This window comes from Anomalospiza imberbis, chromosome Z, assembly GCF_031753505.1.
Source record: "Anomalospiza imberbis isolate Cuckoo-Finch-1a 21T00152 chromosome Z, ASM3175350v1, whole genome shotgun sequence".
NCBI classification, from domain to species: domain Eukaryota; kingdom Metazoa; phylum Chordata; class Aves; order Passeriformes; family Viduidae; genus Anomalospiza; species Anomalospiza imberbis.
In genome coordinates, this window is record NC_089721.1 from 62,646,669 (window position 1) to 62,659,345 (window position 12,677).

At 36.1% G+C, this 12,677-nt stretch overlaps 1 protein-coding gene across 2 annotated transcripts in view; it reads left to right on the forward strand.

The window, feature by feature from the left end:
* The window catches only part of SLC27A6 (solute carrier family 27 member 6), a 37,456-nt gene extending 33,707 nt beyond the window's left edge, over positions 1-3,749 (forward strand). For both annotated transcript variants that reach the window (XM_068177318.1, XM_068177317.1), the window contains exons 9-10: positions 471-601; positions 2,642-3,749. In XM_068177318.1, the coding sequence (XP_068033419.1) occupies positions 471-601; positions 2,642-2,818 (308 nt within the window). In that variant the 3' untranslated portion in view covers positions 2,819-3,749. The remainder of the gene's footprint in view (positions 1-470; positions 602-2,641) is intronic.
* The last annotated feature ends 8,928 nt before the right edge of the window (positions 3,750-12,677 follow it).

A 12,677-nucleotide genomic window follows, 5' to 3' on the forward strand; every position in this document is an offset into this window, starting at 1 on the left:
AGACCCACAGTGCTCTCCTTTTCCAGACTAAACAATAAGAACTTCTAATTGTTCTCTCTGTTAATTCAGATCCACAGTTTTGAGAAAAGATACGGGCAAGAACAAGAGACTAAAACAGAAGAAGACATAATTGGCTACTCCAGGAAAGATGTTCTTCACTCTTGTTTTCAAGAGAGGAATGTTGTTGATGTTTATCCACATTTATTGATTATATCAAGCATAGGACTCCATTTAGTTTTACCCACTACACTCATTTACAGCATTATTGCTTAATTGATCACTTGAGTGATCTCCAAGTACATGTAATACCATATGAAATATGAATGAGATCTTGCAGCTTTACTGAAAGTCAGAATATGATATATTACTGTTGGTTTGTTAATGTACTACTGTACTTTTTCTACAGTTTATCATTACAATGTCAACTTTATCCATGTTACAAAATTATCATCTCACTTCCTTTCGTGCAGATCATGAAGGAAAAGCAGGAATGGCTTCTCTTATTTTAAAGCACAATGCATCATTAGACTTGGAACAAATGTATAAGCAAGTAGTGACCTATCTACCAAGTTATGCTTGTCCCCTTTTCTTAAGAATCCAGGTAAGCTGCATTATTGCACTACGTATACAAACATCTACATAATTTAAGCACAGAGATAGCTAAGTGAATAACAAAAAGTGCTTATTCATGTATCACTAGATTCATTTTAGACCAGGTCCTATTTGCTTTCTTCATTAATGGAGTCCTGGAAAAGGGATTACACAAAAAGTCAATGAATTTGCAGATAATGACAGAAACTGTACAAATGAGCCAGGACAGAGATCATACAAAAGGATTTGGGGAGATTAGAAGCATAATCATGGTGAAAGAAAAGATCCCGGTTCAAAAACATGAACAATTGCATCTGGAGAAAGGAATCTAAAATCCATTTTACTCAGTGAAAATGAGAGAGAAATAGGGCTAAAGCAGGAGGTAGTGGGCTGTGCACAATAAAAGGAATGTTATTTTCTGTGTAACAATGACAAATGTTAAAGCATTTGAAAAGATACTAGGTAAATAGAAAAGGTGAATGAAACATGTCTGCTATTGCTGCCACCACAGTAATCACCAAAGCCATCCTTAATTGTGCACTACTTTGCTCTAGTAACTGTCCAGTTTGGGGGAAAATAGTCCCTCCCAGAGAGTGTAAAAATATAAATATAATAGACTGGACTACATAGAGCTAGGAAAAAATGTGTGAGTATCAAAAGCATACAATATTGATAATCATGATAAATGAAGTCTGATGAGCACTTGCATTTCTGGTAAGTGTTTTGCAAACATCATGATAAAGACAAACAGAAAAATGTTTCTGGATATGTTTATGGAGAAGTCCCCTAAGTTTGAAGAGAAGATGAAAAAAATAGTCATTGTTTAAAGAGAGAAGTTATAGAAGTTGGTATCTTAGACCACCCAGAGATTGAATATTGGTTCAGAATAAAGAGGAGAAACAAAAAAAATCTGTGAAAGACCTTGAAAATGAAATATGTGTGTATTTATCTATCAATCTATCTCATAAGTCCAGGAAGATATCTTGCAACAGCATTCTGTTGAGAATGTAGCAGTAGTCAGTTTATGAATTATGAGAACCTAGTCTAGATTCACTCCTGTACAGCTGTGCAAAAAAGCCTTTACACTGGACAGAAAGAAATTGAATCTTGGGTATTGCATTAATATCAAATATCTGGAATTTGAATTTAAATTAAAATTTAAATGTCTCCATTACAGATGCATTGTTGTTGCTACAGCTGTCATTAACCAAGGAAGAAGGTAGAGGGTGGAACTTCAAGGGAAAAAAATTAAAAACATATTAAGCTTGATCTGACATATATTTTAGATGTCAGACCATTTCCTAGACCAAGCAGAGCAGGCAGATAAAATATGTAGGTATGCCTGGAGTAGATAAAGGGTCTCTTTGACTTTTTTTTTAACATAATACTTAATTTTTTAAATTCTAAGATTGTTTGCATATATAAAAAAATATAAAGACAGAAGAGAAGATGATGGAGAAAGGTCATAAAGATGATGGAGTAGAGGTAGTTAGAATAGAGAAGACAGTCTTATTACTGATGTCTCACACCACTTTTCCAAGGGATACCATAGTACTGGAGCAGTCTGAAATCAAGATGCAGGGTCAAGATCCATCTTCCCTTGGACCTGAATATGAGTGTAGCTGATTTAGTATGTGATTCTTTCAACCCCTTTTGTGACGTGACAATAGTCATAAATACAGTAAATTTCCTGAGTTTTATCATTAAAGAGTTCTTAGCAATAACAGGTTTTACTCTCAGAAGCCTCATGGTGTGTAGTTTCCTTTCATGATGTGGCCAGTTAAGAACACTGATTGTCTTCGGCATGTTGGGGCTCCATAGACCACATGTGAGACTAAAGAGACACTGCACAGGGATGCACATAGAAATGGGCTCTAGCTTTTGTCAGCTGCATGTCTGGTCTGGGTCTGCAGCAGCACACAAGCTCCAGTTTTTCAGCACAATGAGAATAAACTGACTTATATCAAGTAAGACTCTGAAAAATGAACATTAATGTGAGAAAAAGAAAAGTAGCTTGGTTTTGAATAATGTATCTTTTTCTCTACTGCAGGAAAAAATGGAAATGACAGGAACATTCAAACAACAAAAATTTCAACTTGTGGATGAAGGTTTTAATCCATCTGCAATTACTGATCCTCTTTATTTTTTAGACAATTCTAAGAAAGCATATGTCTTGTTAACCAAAGAATTACATGACATGATCATATCTGGGAAAATTAAGCTTTAATTAATTGACCATATAATAGGCTATTAAGGGACTGTCTGTACAAGCTATTGTATGAGAAAACAATGCAATTAATTACCAGTATTTATACATAATTATCCAGAATAATGTTCTTTATATTTGGTATTTACATTCAGATATGTCTTTACTTACTTGATCATTATTTTTTACTAATCACTTTTTACCTCTTGAGACAAATTTCTAAGCAAATAATCTGTAAAACATAACTGAAATCTGTTTTATATTAACTTTGGAATATAAATGCTGAATCTGATACTTTTTCTTAGTACTAAATGAACATAAATGATATAAGTTATGATACATGGTAGAAAAAGAATCAGCATATAAAGATACCGTGTCACATGTTGTGACAAAAGGGAGAATATATGCCACTAACATCTTTTTTTCTGTAGTTTACATACTTCTGAATATGCATTTTAAGAAGTAAAAGCTTGACAGTGGTTGGAGGAAAAAATATTTTCTGCAAGGGACTTTTCAGATGGCATATAATATAAAAGAAACTGAAGCAGAAGAAAGTCCTCCAAACAAACCCAAATACTAACATCACTGCTGAAATTTTTTTCTGTCATAATCTGTGCTCTTTCATTTGATAAACTGGCTGTTCAGAGTGTCAAATTCTGAAGACAAAGTAAACTTTAGTGAAATGTTTAGCAGCAAATCAACAATAGCCAGACAAAATCTGCATGCTTAATGGGGAAAATCATTTATATAGCATAAAAAGAATTATTGCATCACTTTATGTCATGCATATTGAGTACCAAATAGCTTCCATACTCTTAGTAATGACTGCTAGAGATTATTATTTTATGAGTATAGAATATAGCTGAATTTTTAAAACACTAGATTTTATGTTCTAATAATAGATTTCTCTAAGTTTTAAAATAAAGTATAAGATTATTTCAACCAAATACAATTCTGTCTGAGTTTGATCTATGTCTGATTGCACAAAGTCTGTTTTCCAGCCTCTTTTGATACTTTATTTGCACAATGCCTTCTTCTGATGCAGCATGATGCCCACTTTGATCAGCCAGAAGCAGTATCACAGTATACTGAAAGGGTGCCTCTCCAAAAGTAGGCATTATAAAGTCTCTTTTCCATCGTAACAGTGGTATGAAACTAGGTTCTCATGAAAGAGTAGGATGTAACACACTTTAAAAATAATCTTCTTGTGTCTTTCTACCTTTTTCATCTAACAAGACATTAGAACCTGTGTCAATTTTTGAACCTTGATTATTACTTTAATTGGTTTTCTTTAGAAACCCAAACCAAGGATGCAGTGAAAAATATATAAGGATCATAATTTACTTATATTTTTGAACACAATATTCCTTATGGGGCTGTCAGTATAAATAAGGAAGTTTACGATTTTGCAATTTACAAACCAGTGAGAGCTAAGAAATACACCAACATCATGCCTTATGGCAGATGTTAATGTAAAGTACATACTGGGGAATGAAGAGGACTTCCGTAAGGATGGAAGGGAGTCACTGTGATCTAGCATTTCCTGAGCAGTCCCATTTTTTCTGCTTCTTTAAGCAGTGTCCAAATGGCTGTCTGTAGCTGAAAGCTGTGGCAGGGGATGTTTGCCACTTACCGAGACAGATGGAAGTGGTGTTACCTAGTCAAGAACTGCAAATTTAAGAATGAGGTATTTATTATAAAGTTAAACCCAACTTTGCATGTTAGGCTGAAATTTTGAGCAAAGGATTGGTTGTTGAAATCAAAACTACTTTAACTCTTACACAGGCATATGCTGAATATACTTCAGGAGTCCTTTTATTACAACAGTAAAAATTACATCCTTTCTATGGAAAATAATTCTTTTCTGATTTTTTTTTTTAATATGGCACCCTGATATCTACAGTATCATGTTTAATCTTCTAGTAGAATACTAAAGAGATCAATTGCTTAGCTTTGGTAACATACTTAGCACTTCTAAAATTTATTTAGGTTTCTAATACTTGATCCTATATATGACTAGTGAAAAGGTTTAATCACTTACTTGATCCTATATATGACTAGTGAAAAGGTTTAATCACTTAAATACAACAAATGCAAGAAATGAGAGGAGAAAAAAGAAATTAAAAAAGAAGAAAACTTTTCCATTAAAAAAAAAAAAAGAGAAACAAAACCCAAAGGCTTGTTCATGAGCATCAGCATTTGGTCACTTCTTTTGTAGTGTATCTAAGATGAAGCAGATTGTTTCTGTGAACAGTGGTTGGTTCAGAGAAAGCACCAGAGGAAGAACAAGGTCTGTGTGCCACCTTTCATGCTCTGTCGACTACAGGATCGGCCAACTGGTGTTTCCAAACTCTTGGGTACATTTTCAGCAGCAGTGGGACTCTTCTAACACAACAACCTAGGGAGCTTAAAGTGTTTATTTCCCCGCTGTGAGCGCTAGTGAAATACAGAGTTCAGCTTCTCCCGTGTTTTCCATAGTAAGTAACTAAGATAGCCTGGGCAATCTGCCTGTTTTCAAAGGTGAGTAAAATAGTACTGTTCCATTCACTACCCCAAGAAAAAAGATGTCCATGACATCAAGAAAATAACACAGAGGCTCTGTATTTCCTAAGGGGAAAACAGTCTATTACTCTCAGTCCAGTAGTTTTCCTTCTTTTAGCCAGTAAGTTGAGTGCCAGCAGATGCACTGAAGCATGTTCCACCAAAATGAATTTTCATTCCTCATGAATACCTAAGTTCTTGAACGAGCACTGCAGTTAGGCTGAATAATGATGGTGCTCATGTCAGACACCACAAAGGGTCTTCCTTTCAGAATGAGAAAATACTGGGACTAACCTGTTAGTTTCCTACCTTTACACAGATCAACATTTGGACTGGCTGAGGTATGAGGGTTTGAGGGTTGCTGCAAAATGACATCTCAGTATGTGTCTGGGAAACTTAATTTCATGTAGTAGGTGGTAAATAAGCAGATGAGGGGTGGATGGGAGAGTTGCACTACTAACCTCATATATTAAAAATAGAAGGGGGAGAAAGATTAAAATAAATGAAGGTAATTATTTTTGAGATTTAATGTATATATTTTTCCCTCTGCATTTTAGGAAGGTAAATGATGCAAGAAATATTTATTAATAATAATTTAAAAAAAAAGAGTTTAGAGTTACCATTTAGAAATGGTAAAATTCTGGAAGGGTAAACACATATTCACTCCCTTGTCTTGGTGAATCTGGTACAGTTAGTACAGTTACAGTCTGTATTAATTGAAATAAATCTTTCTCAGGATACCCAGAAAACAGTAAAAAACCACAAGCAGATCATGGCCTGAATCTTAATCTTCTCACCCAAGGCAGATAAATAGAGCTTTTAAAGAGAATTCACATACCCGTAAGAGCCACCATAAAGAATATATTTCAATTGACATACACATTTCCTGCAGATGACATACAGAAAACACCATCTACTGTTGATTTTTTTTTAAGGGAAAAAAGAGGTAAAGGCAGGAGGAGCACTCTTTCCTGCATTTTTTAAATCTAAAAGTACTGGATGGCTATGGGAGAAAAGACAGAAAAGTCACTCTTCTTAAAACAATTAAAAGTTCATTTTCAGTAGCCCGTCCCCAGCTAACAATGCAAGTAGTAATTTGATGTGCATTATCACAGCAGAAGTAATGACACATACCAGTATGCATGAAACTTACTTAGTCAAGACTAATTTCAAGCAAATAATGTCTTTCTGTTTAGTATCTGCTATCGCAAAAATTAGATGCAAAGATTCAGCAGACAGCCAAAGAAAACTTGCATGTGAATAGCAGCAGTTTTAGAAATAATTTTACTGTGATGTGTATTATTAGCAGTACTGCCAATAACTGACAGCATAATGTGGCAATTAATTTGGTCGTAAAGATAACATCAGAAAATCATCTGATTGTGTCCTGATACTCAGGAATTAATACTTTACACATTATACCCTTAGAAAAATAGATTTATATGATTTGTGCTGTGATAATTTTAAATAAACTGGGTCATTAGCAGAGTGAAATGCAATTCCTATGCCGCTAACAAATCCACAAGTCCGAGAATCTTTTACCAAAGTAGACTGCATTGAGTTTCTCCGAAGACTGCAATAAGCACAGCCCAAATCAAAAGGTGAGGAATTGCTTTTGCCATACAACAAAGCAGTCCTTATTGCTGCCTTGCAGTAGGTGGTACACTGACCTATTCCCATTTGGAGCCGCTCTGGCACCATGAGGTTTGCATACTTCCTGTTATTCCACAGTCCTGCATGACAAGTGGGAGGATTTGCATTACATCAGCTGGACCACACACACATACTTATAAATAAAAAGGGCACTTAGACTGGCAGAAAACCACTTGTTATTGTGTCTCCTTTTCTTCATGTAACTGATTCTGCTATGCTGACAAAAAATAATGTTTCTTACAAGTACGTATGGACAGTGTTACCCATATAGGACAGTCCAAGTCTGGTAAGATAATTTTTGTGGTGGTTCTGCATTTAGAATTCAACTAAGTATCCCTGTTCACTTAAAAACCAACAAACCAAGCAGCCAACCAACCAAATAAAACCCCAATCCCCAAAATCTATGTTATAGCAAATAGAATAAAGAGTATTCAATTATTTGATATATATCTTGCAAGAAGGGAGTCAATTCCTTGATGGGAATTCTAATATGAAAAGAGTCCGGCTCATTCAGTGCAAACTGCTGAGAGCAGATAAACAGAATTGTCAGTCTCTTATGGTGCTTATGCTATGGAAGGGCATATATTTGGTTTTAAAATACTTCGTAAACTTGTGGATTTGATCGAAAACCACACAACTTATTTCAGTATATAGTTATTTGCCTGACAGAATTTATTATTAGTCTGTTTTTGCCAGGCTTTCATGCATCATTGTTAACTATATGTGGCCAAAATATGTAGTAACAGGTGCTCCTATGGGATGGTAGATGACAGAAAAACTAACTGATGCCTTTCAGAGTAATGACAACCAGAGTGTTAGCTGTGATTCAAGAAAAAACATGTTATAGTGATTGCCACAATTTCCATTCATTTTTCTATTTATTTTGCCTTCTTGATTATTTTCTCTTTGCTAATAACAAAACACTTGAATTCCTAATTTTTTTAAATTGGTAATAGTAAGTGAGGAAATCAGTGATGCTGAAACTACTCATGTCACATTAGAATTCTGCTGAATCAACAACACGTAAGTACTTTAGTAATCTCAGCACAGTTTTATACTGTGTATGTGAAATTTTACTCAGGGGGATTTAAAACAACATTGGACTTGTTATGTTCTTGGTGTCTTTGAAAGCGTAGAAATTAAATGTGGAGGCTTTACCAGGCAGCAAGCTTTGAAAATCAGGGAAATTACTTAAACTGTTCTCCAAACAAAGGATATAATCAAAGTAATTTTAAAATCTAGATGACTATGAGATCAATAAACACTTGCCTGGCTATCCAATAATTTCCAAACTTCTTTTTCCAAAGTAATTTCTACTAGGCAGCTTACAGTACTTTTCTAAATACATGTGTGTTCACTAAATGCTAATAATTTTCTCCACTTATTGGGCTGCACTTTTATAGTAATACACTTGATCAATAGTACTCTTTTTTTTTTTTTTTTTTCCCCAGACATGCTTTTTCCACAGCTTTTGCGGTTTAGGCAGAATCACCTGTGCTATACCAGTCTTAGGTCATTAGGTCATAAGAATCTGTGAAGACAGATCAATTTGTGCCAGACCATACTCCCCATGTATAAGGATTCAACTTTTTGGTATGCAAAAGCACAAAGATGGATCTCTGGGAAGACATGCCTAAGCATTATCTCACTCTGATAGCTTCTTGTCTTGAAGGTATGTGGGAACAGAATGCTAACTCAGAGAAACTGTGGCTACCCCATGCCTGGAACTGTTTACGGCCAGGTTGGATGAAGCTCTGAGCAGCCTGGTCTAGTGAAAGATGTCCCTGCCCATGGCAGGGGCTTGAACTAGATGGTGTTTAAGATTCCTTCCAATGGAAACCATTCAGTGATTCTGTGATACTAAACAAGAGAGATCTAAGTTTCTGCTCTATTTGCAGCTATCATGCTTCAGGAGCAGAGTTGCTCATTTCACAGATGAGCAGCTGTAGGAAATGGAGTTGTTGCAGGCATTGTTTCAGTGCCTAGCTCAAGAGCTCAAATGCTGAGTGAAATTCACAGGACACCACGAGAGAGCCTTAAAAAATGTGAGGGAGGAGTTATACACCTGCAAATAAGATCCACAGAAGTCAGTTTAAAGAAATGCCTAAAGTGACTAGTAGAGAACAGTGAGAAGAAGATTATGTCTTAACTCCATCTCCTGTCAGCACGTAGGTATCTAATTCTCATTTGCTGGGAGCACAGAGATAATTGAGCTTTCACCTAGAATTACACAAAACCAATTTTTTTTTGCAAATGCAAAAAAAATCTACAGATCACGATGAAAAATCCAGCTATATACATTCAGCTCAGATTCTATCCAAGCATTTAATTAGAATAATACATTAAAGAGAGAAAATTATTTACTGGTAATACGTGAAAACGCTGCAATCAGTTATATATCTCTGCAGTAACAAAGCCATATTCTGTCACAGGATAAGGAGAACCTCTTTTGGAATATAAAAAAATATAACTCCATTTCCATTTTGCTAGTCACAAAAATCCAATTTTCGTGAAGAGAAGCTTACATCTACCCAAATGCCTGTAATCTGCCATTCATAAAGAGGTTTTGTTGGGAAATTCGCAGATCGAAGCAGTAGGAAGTATGTTTCACCATTGTCTCAGTCTGGTTTTGGTGAATCTCTGCTACAGTATCATTTTCCAGGTATATTCGAAACTAGCTTGAGGTAGTAAGTTTTCTCCAGAGGTACAGACTATTTTTAAAGACTCTCCTCTTTTGCTATATTAAAACTACATTCCTTTAGAGAAATCACGTATACAGAAAGCAAATTTTTGCAAAATATTTTGGAGATAATTCACTTTGTTTATCTAGTTCGTAATATTAAACACTACCTAAAATATTGATCCTATAGTTGTATTTTTCTTGAACCTAAGTGATGTTCAGTACAAGTTCCTCCTAGACAATTTTTGACCTAGTTAAGCTAATCTCTGCCTTGCTTTGGTACATAAAAAACGGTGTCAGAAAACACATCCTAAAAATAGTTTCCAGGACTGATGGAGGACAGGGAATTACCAATTGCTTTTTATTTACACAGCCAGTGGATGGCAATTACCCTCATGGTAGCTGCATTGTACATGTTTTGTTGGCAATTTCCACAGTCACACTCAGAACCTGTATATTCAGGCATATTCACAGTTTAAGTGGAAATCATTCTTTCTGCAACCCATAAATCACAGTATCTTGCTTTCTGTCACCACCATTAGGGCTCTGTTTAAAAAAATAAATATTCTAAGTATAAGAGCCAGCAGTACATTAAAACTGAACAGTGAAATCAAATACACTAGATAGCATTGTGGCATTTAATAAAAGGCCTGTTGCATTCAAAAATATATTAAAACAAAAATGTATGATTCATTTTGATGATAATCTCTTGTACAAAGGGTTCTACATATATGTTTCTTAATCTGCAAGAGAATTAGGTATTTGCTGTGACATTAGGATAGGAGTCACTAAGAAGCAGTTACTTGAAAACATACTGTAATTTCTGAAACTGCAGGTTTTAGAAACCTTACTGTAAAAAAAACTTGTTTGAAAAGGATAGGATTTGGGTTATAACTGGTGACTCACATATCTGGCAGGTGGTGGTCATTGCAGAGGCTGTCATTGCAAAATTTCACATTACACCAAGCAACACAGATAGCTCAAAGCCATAGCATTGCATTTGGCACTGGAGTTCTGCTTTCTTTTCTTTTTCTGAACCCCAAACCACCCACATTATTGTTCCATTTTGACAAAAACCCCCAAAAGATTATTAAGAAAAATGGAAAGGATTTCAGCTATTGAAACTCTAAGTAACACTGAGGATGCCGTTCAGTGGAACCCACTGAAACACATATAGGGAATATTATCCCTGCATATTCCATTCCCTCATTCTTTGTTAGTAACTGTCCAAATTAGTGATTTTTTTAGTCTTAACTTTCAACAAATACTCATTTTAGAGCCCATCATTGAACAAAGCGGCACAGAAATCCTATTCCCAGTAACAGAAATCTCTGCAAAGCCAAAGAGCCTTAAGAAAAACAAAAAGCACTGCCACTGCACACTGGAACCTGAGCTAACTCTGCTCTGCTCTGGTGGAGCGGCAAGTGTGGGGAACTGCCTTGGCTAGGGCAAAGCCAAAGGCAGAACTTTAGAGCCAGCAACGCTCTCTGCAGAGGAATGGTGCTCCTAAGCAGCAGGCCAGGGACTGAGCACAGAAGGAAGAAGAGACTCTCCAGTCGTGAAACTCTAACAAATTTTAGAACCAGGCATCAGAACCAGAAGAGCCTCGAGCACCTCCGTGCATGGGGTTTTAAGGCACAGTGAAACAGGGGGTGGACACCAAATGACAGCCAATGGGGTAATACTTGAGGTGGAGTTTAGGGGCAGAAACCAACCAGGACAGGGGGAGGAGAAAAGTCTTGGTTGGGGATTGGTCCAAATGATGAATGGTTGGGAATGTTCTGGAAGAAGGGGCAGGGTTGCCTTGACAGGCAGGAAAGAAGGGACAGGGTTGCTTTGATAGGCAGGGAAGGGTCTGGAATAAAGGGAAGGGATACCTTGCAGGGCAGATGGAAGGGAGGGCACAACTTAGGAAGAAACCAACTTGGGGAAAATATGGGGAATAACAGAACAAACCATTTAACAATCAACTTAATAAAACTTAATAAAATAAACACGAACTGCAGTGAAGCACTTTTAAAAAATTCTTGCTTCAGCTTTTATTTGGGTGCTACAGCAATAAAGCCTGACTCCAGAAACAGTGTTGCAACAAATAAAGGTCTCATGCACATCTATGTCTGTGTTGTAAAATGGGTCAACTGTCAGGCAGCTTTGCTGGTATGAATATGATCTATTAATTGTGCAGGTGGCAGCAGACCTGGAGTGACGATGAGGCTATTCATCCTGATCTCTCAGAGATACTTACAATAGATCCTAGCTAAAAATATCCCTGCTCTGGACCTCTTCTTTCTTCTGTGTTCTGTTATTCCATGTTTTAAAAATTGTAACTTTTAAGGAAACAGGAGGCAAAGGATAATTTTTTGTTAATCCAAAATCACTCACGGATTAAGGAGTCCTGGAATTAAACCTATGAATCTCCTGAGAACATTCTGCTAATACAGAAGTTTGTTAGGCAGATGTTCCCAATGACAGTAATTAAGTTAGAAAGCTTTTCAAAGAACTCTTGAGTTAGTAAATTACATCCTCAAAATAAAATATTTAGAACTGGGAAACTGAGGTCTGGAGTGACGGATTTAAAAATAGATAGAACAGAGATAAATGCTGACATTAAAAAAACCAGACAAAAAATATTTCTTTTCTCCTTAAAAATCTCTGACAGTTTCCTCTGTCTTACAATTGGCTGATATACCTCAGATGAGTAGAACTAGACTTTCCAATGTAGGTCAAAGCCTGCCGAAGAGAAAAGCATGCCAAAAGAAAATACAAAGGCACAATGTGAGAGAAGCACCTTGTTGATTTGGGTAGCTATTCACTCCAAGAAAGAATTCTGTTGGATAAAAATTCACATCACAGAGTTTCACTGTAAGTAATTGTGCTGATTGTGGCTGGGATATAATTTATTGTCCTCACAGTGTAAGTATGGGGCTGTGTTTTGATTTGTGCTGTGCACAGGGTTGATAATATAGAGATGTTTTTGTTATTGTTAGGCAGGGTTTACACAGAGCC